Consider the following 20408-nt stretch of genomic DNA (forward strand, 5'->3'; position numbering starts at 1 on the left):
AGCTATATAATTGCAAATGTACGTGTAGTCATCAATATTATCTTCAAATTCTAATTTCTATATATTTCTGAATTCTAAATTTGTTTAAAATCGATTTTTTTTTTTTAAATATGATGTTTTGTAATGTTAAACATAGTATACTATGTATATATTTCTGAATTCTAAATTTGTTTAAAATAGATTTTTTTTTTTTTAATGTTTTACAATGTTAAACATAGTATACTATGTTTAACATTGTAAAACATATTTAAAAAAAAAAATCTATTTTAAACAACATATAAATTAGAATTTGAAGATAATATTGATGATTACACAAACATTTGCAATTATATAGCTAGGCATTAAAATGCCTAATATGGAATATTTATATATACCAAGAAACAAGAAAAATAAAGTATGCATGCAAATTATTTTTTGCAAAAATAAGAATTGCTGCAATAATTTGATAAAATAAATTGCGCAAAAGTATTTAAATTATATTTTACTTGTACATACTTTAGAAAAAAATCTGATAAATAAATATTTTGTGCAAAATACGTGCAAAAATGAGTATTAAGTTAATTCGTTTTTCTTTTTTTGTAATATAAAAATATGTGCATTGTCGAAAAATCTATTTACATTTATGGATAATTTTATTTCTTGCATCGATAACAGGTCACATTGATAAATACAGATAAATAGTCGATTACAGCACATAAGGAATACTGCACATGCGAATTTTGTTTAAGACGACCGCTCTGTACATATATGATTCGTTTCTTCAATACACATAACACATGTAATTAGCTCGACTAATTAAACTAAATTATAACAGATATAATACAATTAACAAATAATACATACAAATATAAAGTTGTATAGAAAAAATAAATAAACTTATATATTTATTCATAATCCATGATCAAAATAATTGCTTACGATGTATCCTAATAACAAATCATACAACTCGACTTAATTAGAATCAAAATACAATATCATATATATATTAATATAACATCCTTTTTTTTATTATCATTGTGATTATTGATAGCAGAATAAATATATTTTGAACTATAACTGGAATGATCTATTAACAAATATTGACAAATAATTTTCGGTTGTTCCTTATAAACTATTTTCTTATATAATTTCTCGAAAATATAGAATGAGAGACAAATACTTTTTAAATCAATGTGTGCATACATTCATCCATTGCGTATAACACACATGTGCACTTCCAAATGCACCCAACAATAAATACACTGCATACGAGAATATAACAAGTATATCTTTTTATATATATATATGTATATATATATATATATATATATATTATTGCTAGTCAATAATTAAAAATAGTATACCACAACTCTACTTACCATCTTGAGAACAAAGTCAATCTGTTATATTTTTACAAATAATTCTTCCTCAATTATAAACTAGAACAGTGTTTTCCAACATTTTTTTAAATATATGTGACAATCTTTCAGCATATCGAGATCGGTGACATTAAGATACATGCCACTTTTGTTTTTATAGATTTTACCCTTTCACATATTGCTATTTTTTTCTTGTTTACTTCTTAGAGTATTAAGATTAAAAATACAATATTTTATGTTACGTTTATAATAAGTTCAATTAATTTAGCAGATAAGAAAATTTATCAGATTTTAATTAAAATAATTACACTGAGAAATGTGTTAACAAACAAATTTCATTAAATATCTTATCATTTATATATTTGTTTAATATATTTATGCCAATAGCTATAGCATTAATGCATTATTATTTAAATAAATGTATTCTCTACGATATCGCCTTTCTTATTTCTTTAACAGAGTTGTAAATTTTTTACGATATTCCAATTGGGAAGCACTGTTCTAGGATTTCATCATTGTACATTCAAGATATTGTTGTTTTGCAAGTATTTATGCTGGAATAAATGTATTACGTAATATATAACTATAGAAACAACATCCAGCGTATTATTTACTCATAGCTGCTTTTATATATCGTAATTTGGTGCTAATATTGATTATAAAAATCTTCCTTTTCTCCCTATGCTTTAATCAATACTAGAAAGAAAAAGAATTATCTCTTTATATTTTCAAATTAGCGGTAAATAATATTGATAAAACTATTTCTATAATAGCTAAGTACTGCTTGTACAATCTTCTCGGTGTAAATGTATTACCGATTTAATCTAGTCTATTAAAGACACATAAGCCGTACAAGGAAGAAATGCACTTGACAATGCAACAGACGATCCTTACACTAAAATCAGGTATTGCATGTTATTCCAAATATTTGCGTCCTTTTTTTTTTACATGTTTCCGTGATAACTGTACAACACTTGTATATACTATTATATAACAATCAGATTTCTTCAAATTGTGATAAATTATCATTTTTACGAGCATATACAAGCCCAAGAAATTAACTCGTTAATCCCTGAAAAAAACTATAAAATAATATAAAATAAAGCAGCTTTCCTTCCGGTTTGCTGGATTAATCAAAATTAAATCAAATTAAGATTATATCAAAACAATTATCACATAAAAATATTATATAAATTGCTTCGATATTCACTTTAGTAATTTACAAGATTGACCATTAATTAAGTATCTATAATATGGTGTGCACTTGTATTTCAAAATATGGAGTTAATACGCGTTTTTCTAATGTACACCACAATGCAAGCTGGCAATTATGTGTATCTATTTTTTTCTGTTATAAGAACTTACTGCGACACAGAGGATCTAGGTGTCACCGACTATATACCTCTCACTAAGCCATTTCTACATAAATTACTACAACTTGAAGACGCGTTTTACCTTGAGCAACCAAATTTGCTTCGGCTTGAGCGCGCTGCAGCCAAAACACAAATGTAGCGCTCAGAAGCATCCTTGTCTGTGTCTACACTTCCCAGCAGGGCTGCCGCAAGCCGGTGTGCAAGTTGTGCATTGCACAAAGACGCCAAATTAAATTTTAAAAATCACTTCTCTATTCTTCACACCAATTGCGTGTGCTCGTTCCTGTCAGATATGTCTTTCGAAACACAATACTGCATATGGATTTAGAGAAACCGTAAAATCTAATATCATTGATCGAATTCGGATAGTTTATTTCCCGGCGCCTCTAAAAATCTTTCTGTACAGTGTAGAACCGTGCCGAATCATTTTAGTATTAGGAGCAAAAATGAAAAATTGCCCTCTATAAAGTTATTTAAACAAATTACAAAAATATTTTGTCATATATTAAGGGCATCCCCTTTGCACAGAGGCGTCTCGTATGCTTAACAGCAGCTCTGCTTCCCAACTAGCATAGATTAAAGGAATATATTTTACTCTAGGCCGCCTTCTTCCTCTAGTTTCGATAAAAATTTCGCGACTCTGTAATTTGGTTCCACTTGACGTGCCATATCAACCAGGCACAGTAATTTCTTAATACCAATGAATACCCTGAAAATTATAAATTAGTTGAAAAATTGATTTGCACAATATGCTACGATAAAATAACGTTTTGTCAATAAAAATATCGATAAAATATTTACCGTTTTCCTTGAAGTTTTGCATGCAAAGATGTCAGTTCGTGTTTCGTGAAGAGATCCACTTCATCCAATACACTTAACAGATGGTCAGGGGTTGATAAATTAGGCACATGAAGAACAGTATTAAATGCTGAGAGTATCTCCAGATCGTCTAATACTTGTCTATAAAAATATATATTATTAGAAACGTATATTTTAACGCCTTCTTCTGCTGTGTTTAAAATCAGACGTAAAATCACTATTCTACCTGCGACTAGAAGTGCACAAAATCAACAATTTACGACCAGGTGGCGGCGGCTTCTTTAATAATACCAAAAGTGCTTGCAATGTCAGATTAGAGTATCTTGGCCCGATTGGTCCATAATCTAGCAGACGTTCTATATTATCAACTAAAATGCAGCTGAGTTGTGAACGATATGCATCATCGAACACCTAAAATGTATGAAATACAAAGAATGAAAGATTATTTCAAATTTTATATCAAATATAATCATACACAAGTTGAATGTAAAGCAAGCTGCATTACCTTCCGTATAAGGAGACATTTTGCAGATTCAATAAAGCCAACCATGTCATCAGGTGTGCACACTTTAACGAATGGAAAGTCTGAATTCTTTGCAATTTGTGCAGCAAGCGCTGTCTTCCCACTATTCGGTGGTCCTTCCAAAAGAACAGACACCAGGGCAGATCCTTCAGTCGCCCGAGCCTGTTGAATGCATAGACTGCCATCGGCGAGAATTTCGGCCACTGGTCTGCCCCAGTTGATGATTCCACGTGTCAACAATTGATTCAATATTTCAGCACTTGTACCAAATGCCTAAAAAAATGTGTAATTACAATATTTAGTTTGTATCATACACGATATAAGCACGTGTTGTAGTATTTTTTAAGTAAAAAACGATATGGTTAAAGCAATATAATCATGCAAATATTCTAAATTGAAAAGTAAGCTTCGCTAGAAGTGCGTAATAGTTTTTTAACTTACCGGTTTAACATCATGCTCTAGCGCGTGGAAAAAATCACTTTTAGAAACCATAAGCTTCTCCATCGCAGACGGGTCTACCTCTACCTTGCTGGAGGCTTTTATTAACCGATTCATAGCAGTACTCTGTGCAGCTCTGACTAGACCTTCCAATTCTGCGCCGCTGAAATTTTTAGTTAACACTGCCAATTCTTTTAAATCTACATCGGGCGCTATTTTTTTGTAATCTCTCATTCGGGATGTGTGAATGTTGAGAATCTGAAATCGTCCATGTTCGTCCGGCAAACTGATCTCCATTTGCAGCTTTGAACATAGAAAATCGGGATATATTAAAATGTGAAATAATGGCGGATATTATCAAGTATTCAAACGAGTATATAATTAAAAGAATTCTCATTGAAAAGAGGGCCAGTTTTACCTCCAATCTGCCAGGTCTCAATAAAGCTTCGTCAATCATATCCCTTCTATTAGTCATACCAATAACAAGAATATTATTTAACTGCTCGACACCGTCGATCTTTGCAAGCAACTGATTAACCACTGTATCGTGAACTCCCGTGTTTCCAGCAACACTACCTCGAGATTTACAAATAGCATCTATTTCGTCAAATATGATTATGTGAAGTCCACTGTTTGGTCCAAGCTAGAAATATATAATTTGTCTTCATTTTATTTCACTGTTATATGTAAAAAAATCAAATATAAATGTGTTATTAAGGGAGTATTCCTCTCTAGAGTGCTGTTTTGAAGATGATTTTTAGGATAGAATAAATAAAAAACTGTTTAAGTTTTCTTTTTGCAATTTTTTATACATATTAATTGGTGCTTTGAAAACAATTATAAATTGTGTAGGGGAAAAAAAAATTTTTTTTATATATAGTTTTATGCGCTCGAGCACAATGGTGCGCGGAAAACAGCCCTGACTGGCAACCAGTGTTGTGGACGTTGTATGTATCTGAAAAAAAACCAAACATATTCATAATCTGTATAAGTGTGGTGAGGGTTGATAGCAGATTTAACCAGAAAAAAACTTTTTTGACAAAATGGCGGTATGCTAAACGTTTACTGTCGATTTTTCCTACGTTTTTTCCTCTTCAGCGAGTCATTAAAAAAAAATTTTTTTATTTCGACTCAATTCTGCTACCAACGTTCAAAAACAGTCTACTGAAGATATATATTAAATTCGAGCTGAATCAACCAATTGGTTGTCGAGATATCGTGGTTGCCGATTTGAAAAACATAGTTTTGAGAAAAACACGTTTAAAGTTTTCATACCGTGTTGATGAGGTTTAAATCTAATTATTGATACTTACTGGTTAATCAGCCAATTCGGGACCATAAATGTGTCCTTCCTCTCTCTCGTAAAATCTTTCTTCAGCAGATAGTGCTTCTCTTCTAACAATCCTGGCTTTTTTTGAAGCGGCTAACGCTCGTTTGTTGGAACGGTCGATTCGATGTTCGTCGCGTAACGTTGCATACATATTTGCTTGCTGTCCGATTTTTACACCCATTGTGGCTAATATTTTTAATATTGTTGAAAATCCTTCATTAAAAATACAAACAGCCAAGAAAGTGGCGATTTCAACCGTAGCTGTTCCAGCGTGAATGTGTTTAGGAGCAAAAGTTCAAATCAATGAATTTAGCGATTCATTATTATTTTCTGTCTCTGCTCCTAAGCATCGCTCTAACAAATCCTCCGACGAAAGATCTTCATAAACGGGTCTTATAGCCTCTAAAACTTCATCACAGAGAGGTGGTCTATCATGACTAAATTTCAGGAGCGATCCAGCAGCTTCTGCGTTACGCCACTTACACCAGCTTAAAGATCCCGGAGGACAATATGTGTGTTGAGGATTTTCGTCACTCGAAGCATAGTGATAGAATGTTGACCATACGGCCTTCTTCATCTCTTCGACCGAATGGCAATGCCTTCTAATGGCCAAACCGTAATAAATCGTCAAATCGCCGATAACCTTATCAGTCAATTTTCCTTGGCCTTTTCCACCTATACCTTTACTCTTCTTTTTCACGCTACGTAATCTCGTCCCCATTCTTTTTGCAACGTGTCCAATACACTCTTTCTTTTGTACAATTGTATCTTCGCCGTAAGGGCACGCGTCTACAATTGCTTTGTGCATTTTGCAATCTCCATCGCCGATGTATCGAGTATATTTCACGCCGTATTTTTCCACCGATCGAAGAAACATCTCTGTCGCCGCGTCGACTTCCATCTTACCCGCGCTGCCATGGTGGTTATTAGTGCATTGTTCTTCTTTCAAACCAAATATCGAAGTCCTCAGTGCTCATTTTGCTTTTCGATAAGGCACAGGCTTGGCAAAAGCTTGATTTGACCACAGTATCTACCACTTTCTTGCTGTACTTACCGATTAAACTAGTCACACCAAACCGTGAACTAAAACCTCGTTTTTTCCAAGTGCCATCCCCTGACACTGTTAGATTCGATGATGAAGATTCTGTTTCAGAAGTCATTTCTTTCTCCTCATCGACGGCTCTTTTCAACACGCAATCGTACACAGCTTTAGCCGCGCAATGTAAATTCTCCATCGCAGCAAAATAACACGTTTTTGAAACTCCAAGTCCGATATCCATTATTCCACAAAATAAATTGACTCCTCTGCCAATTCCTAACAATCGCATTGCCACCACAATCCGACGATTGATCTCAAACGCTTTCTCGTTAAACGGAGAAGAGTTTATGTATTTTACACCGCACGTACATTGCAATTGAATTTTGAAACCCAATCCGCGAGGGCTGGTTTTAGTAAAAGAAATTTCGTTTTTGCAGATTTTGCAAATAACGGACGCACTAATTGCAGGAAAAACAGAGAAAAAATTCAATATGCAATAACCGTGTTGTATATCAAGCGGAATTTCCTCGTCACCAGTTCTTCGCAACTTCGCTGCTGTTGCACTTGTAAAATTTGCATTCGTTTCTCCAGAATGCTGGTTTCCTCTGAAACGTCTTTTTTTAGTAACTGAACTCCGACACGCGCGAGAGATATTAGTTTTCGTACCCTTCCTACTACTCATTTTGCTGCAGTCTGTCTATTTCGTTCAAAGATTGAAACGAAACTAACCTCAACGCAGTACGAAACTACATTAAAGTCAAAATCGAACAAATAAAGCACCCCGAAACGTTACGAAAAATATTTCTAAAAAAGGGAAAACGCAACCGTGTACATGTGACAGTCTCGGCAGGAGCGCGCAGCTGCATCTCGGCCGCGCTCCTCGACCGTACTTCTTAAAATTTCTATGGCTTAGTTTATACCGATTGTTTAGTACGCGTACCAAGTACTAAATCTGCTTCTTTGATTGGTGTAGATTTTACACTAAACGATTTATATCTATCGGAGAAGCAGATTTAGTACTTGGTACGCGTACTAAACAATCAATGTAAACTAAGCCTATAACTCAGCCAATTTTACGAATTTTACTATACAGTTTTAACAGGCGTATTTCTGAAGGTCTGTAGTATAATAAATTTCAAAAAACTCAAAATCAATTTTTTGAAATTTCTAGAGAGAAATACTCCCTTAATATGTATTTCATATTACACACAATTTTCATATTACTTACCCTTTTCTCTTCGTCTTCCGCATCAGCAAACAATCTCCTAATATTAGCTTCACTCTCTCCCACATATTTATCCAAAATTTGTGGACCATTTACAATTTTGGGTTCCCTTGCATTTAGCATGTTTCCTATTTGACGAGCCATTAATGTTTTTCCTGTACCAGGCGGCCCATATAGCAAGATTCCTTTTACGTGCTTGCAACCCAATTGAGTGACAATCTCGGTCGGAAAAACACGGGATGCAAACGCTCTTCGAAAAATGGCGCTGAACTCCTTATCTAAGCCACCAATTCCCATTTTCTGAAAGTCCCAATCTGGGTTGATAATCGCCTGTCGAACCGCTTTCCCTTTAGCTTGTCCAACGAGATTCAGGCTGGAGTTCTCTGCTTTCTCAAACTGTATTACAGAGTCACCTAAGCAACGACCCATTTTGGTCTTTTTAGGCACTGTGCTTTGTCCCGAACTGATGGCCGATAAGTCAGCAGCTTCCAAACTTTTGACAACCAGTCCCAGCAATTTCTTATCTTTAAACTGGAATGCCAGCTGCTGACCCACGGTGAATGCCTGGCCTGAAAACTGTAGCAGGAATTCCCTGGCCATTTCATCTGTATTGTATGGTTCCAAAGTAACACTGAAATAATAATGTATAAACATTAATAATAGTGAAAAAAGAAGAATGATTCTTTAGTACAAGACCTGTTTGTTGCGCTCGAATTGAGATCTACTGCTTATATACAAATATAATCTAGTTATTTAAACGATATTTCACAATTCAGGAAGAGTCTTGATCTTATTATCTTGTAATAGCAGACTTGAAATACTTACGTTTTTTTCTGCAGAAAGTCAGCTTCCACAACAATGGTGCATAAACATTCTGTATTAGAAGTTGGATCAAAGTGATATGGTCGAACCTCAATTTCTTGATTAAGGGACAATGTTGCCCATTTTCGTTGAGGCAAGCTAAAGCCAACTGTACCAGGAGGAACTTCATGATGTGTCCTCACAGTGAATACAAAATGATAATTTGGTGTCGTAGTTACTTCGATATGTCTGTAACAGATAACAAAAATTGAATACCGGCAAGTAAATTAATGTTAACACAGCAATTTTGTATTGCATCATGTTTAAAAAAATGCAGACAAATCTATAACACTATCATACAAATTGAAAAAAATTTTGAAAGAATAAAATAATTTGTTATTGATTAATAAAACTAGATATAAAATAATTTAATGTTTTATTTACAAATGTATAAAATGTGTCTAAATTATTAAAAAATTCTAAAATCTAAAATTATTAGACGTTCTTTTGATGATTAATTATTTAGTAAATTTGAAGTCATTTTCTCAAAAAGAGATTGTGTCATAATTTGTTACCTGACATCATCTGGAAAATCATTTGCATTGATAATAGCGCAGTTGGAGAGGCTCAGCTCATCCGTAGGACATCTCACTGCTCTCATCCGCTGAAGCAGACAAAATTGTTACCTCATCTTTTATGCAAGACAACGGACGCGCATAAAAGGTTTACAAAGGGGATTATTGATGTGGCTTTGATGAGGGAGGGACACAAGTGATTTGTAAGAAAATATTCTCGTCCGTCTTCGGGAATCGATTGAGAATTTGGGAAAATGTCTGTTTGTGCGATGAAATGCGTTTGACAGAAATCAAAGTTGCTGACACGTTTCGCGGTGTTACTCACCATCATTGACATTTTTTGACGGAAGTCAACAGATTCAACTCACACTTGAGTCGCACTACTCAACACAAATAGCGCAACCGTCTCCGCACCTCCGGTATTGATGCAGTAGAGTTGTCCGCGATCATGCGCGAGAGCGAGCAAACGGTCGGCGATTCTTCGCACCATTTCGAATTTCTAAAAATATCAATCCTTTGAGATCCTCCGTTCAATAACAATTTTCTAGTGTATTTTATCGGAGTTTTTATATTGTTTTTTCCCCTTTTCGCGGTATCTTATAGTACAGCGTTCGGAATTAATTGAGCATTTGATGCGATTTTCATGATTGACACCCACTTTCCTTTCTATACGCGCGCGCCGTAACAGCTGAGACCAATGCAGCGTTAAGAGCGGCGCTATCCAAGTAGATTGACGTTCCTTTTCCGTAAGCATCTTGATTACTTAAATACGGGATGAAAGACATGGCAATTTATTGTTATGATACAATTTATTTTTATTTTTATATTTCTGCAGTTTGATTATTCGAAGCGCTCTGCTGTCACTGATTGGTTCCGCCATTTTATATCAAACCAATCAAAAATTGGACAACACAAATCAAACTCTTACTTCTAGGGTCTCTAAAAAATATGTCAGTTAGTTTCCCATCTACAATCGCGTCGTGAACGTTGCTCTTTCTCTCTGTCCGATCCTCTTTGGTTTCGCTGACCTCAAGTGCCAGAGTCCTCCTTAAAGTATCCTTCATCGGTGACATACGCGCCCGAGCAGGAGTTGTTCTACGATTTATATACGTGCTTCTAAAGTAAGTAATAAACGCGGCGGATACGATACATTGCTGTTCGATAAAATCGACAAGTTTGTCGCGCGCCACGCGCGCGCTCCGTCGCGCTTTTGCCGAAATATTCAATGGCCTCGGCCATCATCGTGGTCACGCACCGCGCGCGATCTTAACCTCTGAATCAGCCGTTTTAACATGTACGTGCGTAATCTGCCGGCCTTGGACCGTCACGTGTGCCCCGTTAAGATTGCGCCCGACAAAGGCGTGTAACGGAGCGGCGCGTGGACGACTCCTGGCGTCGCCATTTGTCAAGAATCGCGCTTGACGACTTCATGGTGTCGGAGCGCAGTGTGCATCATCGCATACATTCCATTGGATTTTCTTAATTCATGTAGTAACAATAATCGTATTAATCACATTGATTAAAATTGTGATTAAATTTCGAGAGGCGTATCTTCGATGTTTACATGAATTGTATACGAATTCCATAGCGTTTCATAACTTTTCGTAATTTGTCTTTCTCTGAAAAATAACTTTGAATTTATTGTATAAGAAATGATAATATTATTTCACCGACTGCGTACTGATTTACATACTGATTTACATTTACATACTTTTCAGAAGTATTGTATGAGTCAAAAAATAGAAAAACCGATACTATCAGGTCAACGCATAAAGACCAGAAAAAGAGGTAGATATACATTTATATGGATTTTATATTGATTCATAAGTCCACGACAATTATCGAATTAATAAAATTGCTACTTATAGATGAAAGAGAAAAGTATGATCCAACGGGATTTAGGGATGCAGTTCTGCTTGGCTTGGAAAAAGCTGGTAACGACTTAGAAGCAATTTCTAAATTTTTGGACGCAGCTGGTTCTAAGTTGGACTATCGTCGTTACGGGGAAGCTCTGTTTGATATTCTGATAGCTGGAGGTCTTTTGGTACCCGGTGGTTCCATTGCTCAAGATGGCGAGAAACCATTTAAGACCAGTGCATGCGTTTTTGAGCAGCCAGAAGACATGGATGCTATGCGGAATTTTGAACAGGTAAAAAAGAATTGATTTTTTTTTATCAATAGTATTTAATTTTTTAAACATTCAAGTAACACCAGCGCATGTTTGCTTTAACAAATAGGTCTTTATCAAACTCATACGACGCTATAAATATCTGGAAAAAATGTTTGAAGAAGAGATGAAAAAAGTGTTGGTATTCATGAAAGGATTTTCACCAAAAGAACGTATCAAACTAGCTAGAATGACGGCACTGTGGATCTCGAACAGCTCTGTACCACCCACAGTTCTTTCAGTTTTGATCAATGAGCATCTTGTTAAAGACAACTTGGCATTAGACTTTCTACTGGAAGTCTCTGTTACTTGGAAACAGGAAAAGGGTTTATCTAGTTTAATGACGGCACTGAAAAGAGGAGGTATCGAGGGAAGGTAAAATTAAGATAATATTTTTATTTCATTTTCTATTTGAATCCTATTTTAAATTTATAATTATTTTGTGTCAAAATATAATTATTTTTTTCATGATTCATTGTTATCTTTTCGTTTATATAACTTTTCTGCCATATATATTTTAGGTTGATGGAATTTGTACCACCAAATAAACGAACAGAGGATTATTTTCGGTCTGTATTCGAGGCAGTAGGCTTGGCAGATATCGTGAAATTACACAAGGCTCAAGCCAGTCAGGAAGCTAAGCGGGATTTGCAACAACTTCTCTTGGACGAATTAGCAGAGAATAGGCCAATGAAGGACATTACATTAGATCTCAAAGAAATGGCGCAAAGAAATGGCATTCCTGAACACGAAGTGATTGGATTGGTAATGTTTCTCACATTCTTCGAGTCTTAGCACTTACAGAAAAGATAGAAAGAGAGTCTTTTAGAGATAATAATTATTTTCATCCACATAGATTTGGGTTGTTGTAATGGGTCAAGCTGAATGGAACAAGAAAGAAGAATTAGTTGCTGAACAGGCACTGAAACATCTAAAAACTTATACTCCACTATTCGGTGCTTTTACAACCACTGCCAGATCTGAGCTCGCACTTATCCTCAAGGTCCAGGAGTTCTGTTATGAGAACATGAACTTTATGAAAGTCTTCCAAAAGATTGTTTTACTCTTTTATAAAAGTATGTTGATATATGTTTGACGGAATAATTTAAAATTAATCTATTTTTTTGTAGTGATTTATTATCTGCATAATTTAATTGAAACACTTAAATTTTTCAGCCGATGTTGTATCAGAAGAGGTAATATTGAAGTGGTTCAAGGAAGGTCACTCTGTCAAAGGAAAAATGCTCTTTTTAGACCAAATGAAAAAATTCGTAGAGTGGTTGCAAAATGCTGAAGAGGAGTCGGAATCAGGCGAGGAAGAAGATTAGAAGAATTCTCGAGTAAGTTGTCAACTATTAAATGCACTTTGTGGGAAAAAAAAATTACAAAGCATGTTTTTTTTCATAGGAAAACGCATCATTGCCACACTGACAAAAAAATGACACAGTCCCAAATCTCAACATGGATCAAGAACAATTCGGCATCAATCAATCATGGGTATTTGAACTCTTGAAAATATACAAAATAAATAAAATTTAAATCAATGTTAGATACGATGGATCAGAAAATAGAAAATTTTTCAAATTGTCAAATAAGAGAGTTAACATTAACATCCAATCAGTGTGAAAGAACTGTAAATTTGCAATGTCTTTGAATTGTATTACTTTAAGGAAAAATATTTTGTGTTACATTTTTATAACTCCGCTACAAAATATATACAGAATAACAAAGAAATTATAAGGAGAAAAAAAATCTTTATCCCTGTGTACGTACAATTTTCGGATCCCTATCTTTCTTTGTATAATACTATATATATAAATATATATATATTGTACTCTAGTTTATAGAAAATATACTGACAGGTGGTGTTTAATATATGACGTTTTCGTAATTCCTAGTTTCCTTTGTAATAGAATGGACAAATTTTTTAAGGAAAATTCCTCGATACAATCATAATTTACTTATTCATAAAGAATAAAGTCTACTTTTTTTTTGGGACTTTACTAAGTAAATTTGTTCAATCTATGCAATCTTATTCATATCATACACAATGTACAGTAATGACGAGAAGTTAATTTAACTTTATTTACACTTTTTCTAGATTTATTTTTGGTTTGTACTTATAAATTCTCATATCCGGAGTTGATTGTTTCTTGATAAGCGTTTTGCCTTTCATCAGAGGCACCAATTTCTCCGGCACGGTGATACGATGGTGTTTCGTCTGGTAAGTCTCGCATAGTGCGATTAACATGCGCGGTATTGCGCACGCGGTTCCATTAAGCGTGTGCACGTGAACCACGTTCCCATCTTTCGTTCTGTATCTGATGTTCAGGCGTCTCGATTGGTAATCTGTACAATTGCTACAACTGGACAATTCACCATACAACTTTCTTCCAGGCATCCAGCCCTCCATATCACATTTCCTGAAGCAAGAAAAAGATTGTATTTACATAAAAAACAGGATACATATTATGATTGAATTGAAATGTAGAATGCTTTACCTATAAGCTGGCGAACCTAGATCAGACGGAGGCATATCCATTATTTGAAAGTGCAATCCTAATGAAGAGAACAATTCCTCCTGTATATCTTGAAGATCTTGAAACACTTTCTCGGACTGACACGGTTCGGAGCAGACAAACATTTCCACTTTAGTGAACTGATGAACTCTGCTCAAACATGATAAATTAAGAAATAAAATTGGTACAATAATAAATTTAGTAAATTTAACAAATTTGTATTTGATGATCCAAATTGATCCAACAAATTTATATTGGTATGTTGAGTTATTGTTATATCTTTATATATTGATAACATTAGTTTTTACCTATAGATTCCCCTTTCGTCCAGAGTACTTGAAGCTTCTGCGCGATAGCATCGACTAACAGCAGCCATTTTAACTGGCAATGCATCATAAGAGAATGTGGTATTCATCAACTTGGCAGCTAATGACATTTCTGCAGTTCCGGACAAGCTATAATCGTCACCGTAATGAGGATCTAAATTATAAATAAGAGTTCTATTGCCGTCCACTATCAAACCACATCTCTCGATAATTTTAGTAGGAATAATATCGGGAACTGAGAATAACTTAAATCCATGCTTCATCAATTTTCCAACTGTATAATGAACCAGTGCTTCTTCCAGTTGAGCCAAATCTCCTAGAAATGCATAAGCTCTCTGCCCAGCAACTGGACCCAACGCTTGAGTTCTTATCGCTTTTAGATTACTGATAAGTTCAGCAAACTCTTTAGGCTCAAAGTCAAATTCTGCTTTCTTGCCACATTCTTTTAACAGTCTTGGCTCATCATACTCAGTTACCACAGGATGCGTACAGTTTGGTATTTTGCTCAATTCTTGCAGGAACAATTCTTGCTTCTCGGGCTTGCCTGAGTATTCAAGGACTTTATCAATATCCCCGATACCCTTTCTTTTTCTGATATTATTTAAGATGATGTCACGATTGGCAGGATTGCACAGAAAATCTGTGTTATATTCCGGTTGTGGCATGCATAGTTTTGCAGCAGCCACACTTCTTCCCGATGCCTCTGCAGACTATTGTAATATTACCATTATTAAAAAAATTATATATAAAAAAATAAACAATAGATATAATATGTAGCATTACGTACCAATGTGTGCAGCCAAGAATGCTGTAATCTGCAAAATTGCTTGAAATATTTTCGAAATTTCATTTTATTTGAAGATTTATTTATATTATAACGTATTCAATGATAAAAAATACATTATTAAACGAAGCTAACCGGCAGAGCAGTTTCGATGACTTTCCTGAATACATCATCAGTATGCATAGTCACTACATAAATATTGCCAAGTTCGAAAAATAACTTAAGATTAAAGGTATATTCTTTTTAATGCATTAATTTCATCAAAATCTAAGCTTTTGATATTTTACTATTTTAGGTAGCCTAACATAACCACATTTTTTCATATGATTATAAAGGTTGATTTTGTGATGCTTTGATTGTCATATTATTATTTTTCATTGAAAACGAGTGATTGTGATTGGTTGATCCGTCCAAATAAATGTGCGAGAATTTAATATCTAGAGACACCAAGCAGTTTTGTTGCTCAAATTTGTGCACGATGGTGTGTTCCAAAATCTATAAAAAAACGACGTACTTTGCATCGAATAACTCATGTAAATTCTCCACTACACAGGATTCATATTTTATTTCGAATGCTGATATCCAATAAGAAAATGTATTTTTTAGGAACTTTATCTAACGCCATATTTATCCCTAGAAAATGAATATTTTTGATTGGTTATCTGATATTAAACAACGAAGGTAGTGTGAATCCTACATTAAATTTATTCGATTGCGCATGCGCGCAAGTGCCGCTAAAGTATCAGCGCGGGCTTGGCGTCGCTCACTTGATGGAGAAGACATAGAAAAAGGCGACATCGGGCTCGATCGGCGTATCGACTGAGCATACAGGAAATATTCATATTTAACGTTCTCTAAGTGCGAAATAACGGCAGGTAATTATGTTTGATAAGGGAGAACAATTGATGTATGCGGTTTCTCTAGCGTTTTCTTTGCTCGCCGCGTCGTGATTCCGCGTGACGATAACCGCCTCCCCTCCGTGTTTGGCGGAGCCATATTGCTATCCGTTGATAAATTCACGGAATTTTCGTACCGACTGGTGAGTGAAGCCCCGGGCGCCGAGAATGTTTGCATCTCGCAAAGTGTCAAGATGTATTTCTATCCGTTCCTCGACGACGCGCTCTGACGACGCGAGTAATTCGCGCGTGCGAAAATTTCACGAAGAATCACGCAATCGTGGTGGCTGCCGACATTTGTACATCCCAGCACAAGGCGCAAATCACGAGAACGCGACCTTCGCCTCGCAATGTTTTCGCTGTGATAATTCACGTTCGCGCTTCTTTGTCGCGCGTTGTACTAACTTTCGGCGCGTAGTGTTGATTGTTGTTGCGAGCGAAAATTGTATGAATGCCCGTCCACGCATGACTTTTCTTTAGTGTCAGTCAGTAGTCCGTGAATGCACGTATAATGCACTTGGTTTCCACATTGTTTAGCTCTTGCACACGTTAATTCTTATTCTGGCAAACTGACTTTGTGTTGTGTCCAAAAAAACTTACGTTATATTTAAAGGTTTTTTTTGTAATAAAATAGTGGTACTTTCAATAGTAGAAAATGCAAAAGTTTAAAAAACATTTATTTCGTTTTCAATTAAGCTAACTCGATCTGGAACAATTTTAACCCCATTTTTACAAATTCTTATATGAATGGAAATGTATTCAAATTTAAAACAAAAATAGATGGAAATGTTTTCCAGTTTTTAATTACAAAATTGAAAATATGTGCTTTGTGTGTATTCTTGAGTGTATTATTTTTACTTTATAACTTAAAATCTAAATTAGATGTAAATACGTTTTTCATCAAATAGGAACTTATATAATTTGAGTTCAGCTTGTTTCAAGTTTAGTTAAATTCAGAAATACTGTTTATGTATATTAAATTGACTTTACAGATTTTATATAATGTCCTATAAATATGTTTTGTCTTTCAGGTGTAAATTATACAAATATATTATTTGAGGATGGAACTATCATCAGAAATATTGGAAAGCTTGGTTATGGATAACAAGGATGTCATGGAGGTATTAAAAGAAGAAAATATCACAGAAGAGGACATCATATTTGAATCTGAAGTGGCGGAAGATTCAGAGGAAGCAGAAATAGAAGAGATTATAGAAATAATTGAGGAAGTGGAAGAGTGTGACGAAACTCCAAGTGATGACGCATCCTCATCCAAGGATAATAATAAATCTAAGAATGCGAAAGATAGTGAATTGGTTGAAAAGACAGGAAGAAAAGAGCAAGAATCCAAGAAAAACATTGAACTTTATGGTTCTGATGAGGAGAATTTAGAATTTTCTCCGCAGTCTGTAAAACAGCCAACCAAGAGTGCAAGTAATAATGTACAGAAGATCACTAAAAAGCAAGTTATAAACTACGATGTAGATGAAGATTGGGAGGATGAAGAATTGGAACGTGCGGATGAATTAGATAAGAATTCCGAAATAACGAACAATCGCCCAAGCTCTTCTCAGAATCAAGCTAATAAAAGATATGTAAATAATCAAACTGTTTCGCTGCAATCAAATAAATCAGATTTAAGCATTCATGTGGATTCCGTAGGAAGATCAAATAAGTCCCGCATTGACAGTGGAATTGGAAATAATGTTAATAATATTGAAGATAACAATGAGACGCCACACGAAATAGTAAAGAATGTGGAGAACAATCTATTATACACTGTACTTGGGACGAAAAAGCAAGACAACTCTGCAAAGCAACAACAAGAGAGACTCAACGATGGAAGTTATGTCAGAGTAAGTATATCTGTAAAATACTTCAAATTAGTTTTATTGTTATATTACAATATGTATGTAATACAATCCTTACGGTTTTTGTTGACAAGCAATTGTGTTCTATATTTTAGATGGAACGACTCAACGAAAACACTATACCAGTCGAAGGTACAATCTATTATGAGGGCGACAACATGGAGACACTTTATGTGGCACAAGCTGTCGATGACAATGAGCAATACCAGTACGACAATGCCGCAATGGAACAAGATGAACAAATGTCTTGGGAAGTTGTAAATCCCGAGCCGGTTTCAAATCAAGAGGATGATAGTTCTCAAGTATAACACATACAAACAGCTGATCTATAATTAGTTGCATTCAAAAAACACAACAGTTGTGCAAGCATTGGATAACAATCACCTGTGTACATATTTTTGTTAAATATTTTTCAAAAATCGATCGCTCAACGGTTGTTTTCTGAACATAGCTAATATTACAAGAAAATATAATAACAGTATGCTATAGATATCTCTATATTTTCAGGATCAAATATTTTTACACGAGGACGAAGACGGTCAGTTATACTTTAAGGATGCAAATGGTGTTTTGCAGCCGGTATACATGACTGACGATGGAAATTACGCGATCGCCGAAAGTAGCGACGATCATATCAGTAAAGAGAAATCTCAGAACAGCAACGCCATGGAGGAGGACGAGGAATCTTTCAACTTGCCCGATCTAGATTCCAGATCCGTTTCTAATAAACAGGTATTGTTATTCGTTTATAGATTTCAGGTACATTAACAAGTTTAAAGAAATTTGATGTTTCATTCTACGTTTATAATCTGCTGGACAAATACTACAGAATCACTATCGTCGTTTCAGGATCTCGACAACGAGGACAATACTGTAACGATATCCTTGATAATATCGGAGGACGAAAACGGACAGAAGAGAACTCAGGTCATCATCCCGACGACGGACAATTTGAAGTGTGACATCTGTAACAAGAGCTTCAAAACATCTTTCCAATTGCTCAGGCATAATAGACTGAAGCACGCGCGCGAGGAAGATATAACCACGAGAAACTTTCCTTGCGACTTGTGCCCTAAAAGGCAAGTTTGAATAATTTAGTAATCATTTTAAGTTTCTTTTCAATGATCGAAATTTCTTTAGATCACATTTTCATTTTATTTTTCACCAGGTATCCAGATCAGACTTCGCTGGCTCGCCACAGGAAGACGCATACCGGCGATCGGCCGTTTCAGTGCTTGGAATGTCACAAAAACTTCCCCACGTCTACGGCGCTACGTCGCCACTTGACGCAGCACAATTCACAATCGCGACCGCTTCCGTGCATCTATTGCGGCCGACGGTTCATGGATAAGGCTAGTCTGAAAGTGCACGAAGAGTCGCATATGCCTAACGAACAGCGGAAGTACGTGTGCGATATATGTCACAAGACTTTTACTCACATAACCGACCTCAGTATGCACAAGAAGTATCACGATCCCGAGAAGAAATTTGATTGCGAAGTGTGCGGCCGCGAATTCAACAGATTGAACAACCTGCAAAGACACATGATGGTCCACCAACAAGTACGTAATTTTTGTGTTGTATGAAAGTTTTAATTATAATTTTCTTTGTGACATTTCGCGACGTGGTGCGTTCCATTAAATTTAAACAAAGTTCTTATAATTTTTTAAATATTAAACTTGTAAGAAACTGTTCACTGTTAGTAAATTTTTTTTATTTCATAAAAGTGCGTTTTATCGACTGAAAACTATAATTTTTATATCCATCGCAAACGCATGTTAATATAAAAAAATGTTTTAAATAAAATTTTATTTGATTGTTTTCATGGAATTATATTACAAATTTTTTTCCGCACACAGCAACAGGGAGGCACCGAGGAGATACTTTCCTGCGACGTTTGCGGAATCACATACAAATTCATGAGTTCGTTGACAAGGCACATGGTTACCACGCACATGAACCCGGAGAAACTGCGGCAGCAGGCGGAGGAGCAGCGAAGGAAACGCGAGAATAATTATCGGAAGTATCTAGAAAACAGAAAGATGTACGAAACTCAGCATTCGCCTTATACTACAAGGCGTAGCTATCATCGTAACAACGATGAAACGGCCTGACTTGCACCATCTCGTAGTTTCCTGATAGTTCCGTAAAGTGCAGCCGTAAGATTTCTTAATTTCTATGTGTAAGTTTGGCGGTAATATACAGACGACAACAAGGATAGCGCTTGAATGGCGACATCTTTACATCGTTAATTGGCATAACAATACAGATATGTGCATTTAATTTAACGAATATATCAATACTGTATTAATTAGGAGATATGAAATATATAGATGTCTTGATATTAGTGTATGATTATGGTAT

General features: G+C 35.2%; 4 protein-coding genes and 1 pseudogene across 6 annotated transcripts; 2 read left to right on the forward strand and 3 right to left on the reverse strand.

Annotated features, from left to right (window-relative positions):
• Positions 1-613: 613 nt before the first annotated feature.
• On the reverse strand, positions 614-10087 carry LOC105674580 (vesicle-fusing ATPase 1-like). The gene is made up of 10 exons (XM_012371004.2): positions 9807-10087; positions 9482-9570; positions 8931-9155; positions 8109-8736; positions 4930-5154; positions 4515-4814; positions 4056-4346; positions 3777-3961; positions 3533-3691; positions 614-3440 (listed from the first exon to the last, which is right to left on the reverse strand). Exons 1-10 carry the CDS (start codon positions 9816-9818, stop codon positions 3323-3325), a joined length of 2232 nt encoding a protein of 743 aa, XP_012226427.1. The 5' UTR covers positions 9819-10087; the 3' UTR covers positions 614-3322.
• On the reverse strand, positions 5138-8094 carry LOC136997457 (uncharacterized; annotated as a pseudogene).
• Positions 10088-10442: 355 nt separating the features above from the next.
• kra (basic leucine zipper and W2 domain-containing protein kra) lies at positions 10443-13521 on the forward strand. Its single transcript, XM_012371006.2, has 8 exons — positions 10443-10602; positions 11200-11269; positions 11350-11630; positions 11719-12023; positions 12170-12413; positions 12505-12724; positions 12825-12988; positions 13056-13521. Exons 2-7 carry the CDS (start codon positions 11209-11211, stop codon positions 12974-12976), a joined length of 1263 nt encoding a protein of 420 aa, XP_012226429.1. The 5' UTR covers positions 10443-10602; positions 11200-11208; the 3' UTR covers positions 12977-12988; positions 13056-13521.
• Positions 13522-13709: 188 nt separating this feature from the next.
• On the reverse strand, positions 13710-15746 carry SerRS-m (Seryl-tRNA synthetase, mitochondrial). Its single transcript, XM_012371005.2, has 4 exons — positions 15281-15746; positions 14476-15203; positions 14150-14317; positions 13710-14071 (listed from the first exon to the last, which is right to left on the reverse strand). Exons 1-4 carry the CDS (start codon positions 15341-15343, stop codon positions 13735-13737), a joined length of 1296 nt encoding a protein of 431 aa, XP_012226428.1. The 5' UTR covers positions 15344-15746; the 3' UTR covers positions 13710-13734.
• A 252-nt stretch (positions 15747-15998) lies between these two features.
• LOC105674552 (zinc finger protein 311) lies at positions 15999-20386 on the forward strand. Of its 3 annotated transcripts, none has more exons than XM_012370948.2 (7): positions 15999-16152; positions 17205-18029; positions 18140-18346; positions 18552-18776; positions 18894-19123; positions 19213-19606; positions 19904-20386. In XM_012370948.2, exons 2-7 carry the CDS (start codon positions 17235-17237, stop codon positions 20156-20158), a joined length of 2106 nt encoding a protein of 701 aa, XP_012226371.1. In that variant the 5' UTR covers positions 15999-16152; positions 17205-17234; the 3' UTR covers positions 20159-20386. The 3 variants fall into 3 exon arrangements, with proteins under 3 accessions (XP_012226371.1, XP_012226375.1, XP_012226372.1); XM_012370952.2 differs by lacking the exon at positions 15999-16152 and adding an exon at positions 16172-16316; XM_012370949.2 differs by lacking the exon at positions 15999-16152 and adding an exon at positions 16330-16618.
• Positions 20387-20408: the final 22 nt, after the last annotated feature.

This window comes from Linepithema humile, chromosome 1 (genome assembly GCF_040581485.1).
Source record: "Linepithema humile isolate Giens D197 chromosome 1, Lhum_UNIL_v1.0, whole genome shotgun sequence".
NCBI lineage: Eukaryota > Metazoa > Arthropoda > Insecta > Hymenoptera > Formicidae > Linepithema > Linepithema humile.

Bases quoted from the DNA above. Each gene is read 5' to 3' on its own strand.
- LOC105674580 (XM_012371004.2), bottom strand. The intron at 4,815-4,929 runs GTAAAACTGGCC...CTATGTTCAAAG, and splicing joins TGAGACCTGGCAGATTGGAG to CTGCAAATGGAGATCAGTTT. The intron at 4,347-4,514 runs GTAAGTTAAAAA...ACATTTTTTTAG, and splicing joins TAGAGCATGATGTTAAACCG to GCATTTGGTACAAGTGCTGA.
- LOC105674552 (XM_012370948.2), top strand. From the start codon at position 17,235: ATGGAACTATCATCAGAAATATTGGAAAGCTTGGTTATGGATAACAAG. The intron at 18,030-18,139 runs GTAAGTATATCT...TCTATATTTTAG, and splicing joins ACGATGGAAGTTATGTCAGA to ATGGAACGACTCAACGAAAA. The intron at 19,124-19,212 runs GCAAGTTTGAAT...ATTTTTCACCAG, and splicing joins TGCGACTTGTGCCCTAAAAG to GTATCCAGATCAGACTTCGC.
- SerRS-m (XM_012371005.2), bottom strand. From the start codon at position 15,343: ATGAAATTTCGAAAATATTTCAAGCAATTTTGCAGATTACAGCATTCT. The intron at 14,318-14,475 runs GTAAAAACTAAT...ATGTTTGAGCAG, and splicing joins GACGAAAGGGGAATCTATAG to AGTTCATCAGTTCACTAAAG. The intron at 14,072-14,149 runs GTAAAGCATTCT...TTCTTGCTTCAG, and splicing joins CTAGGTTCGCCAGCTTATAG to GAAATGTGATATGGAGGGCT.
- kra (XM_012371006.2), top strand. From the start codon at position 11,209: ATGAGTCAAAAAATAGAAAAACCGATACTATCAGGTCAACGCATAAAG. The intron at 12,414-12,504 runs GTAATGTTTCTC...TCATCCACATAG, and splicing joins AACACGAAGTGATTGGATTG to ATTTGGGTTGTTGTAATGGG. The intron at 12,725-12,824 runs GTATGTTGATAT...TAAATTTTTCAG, and splicing joins TGTTTTACTCTTTTATAAAA to CCGATGTTGTATCAGAAGAG.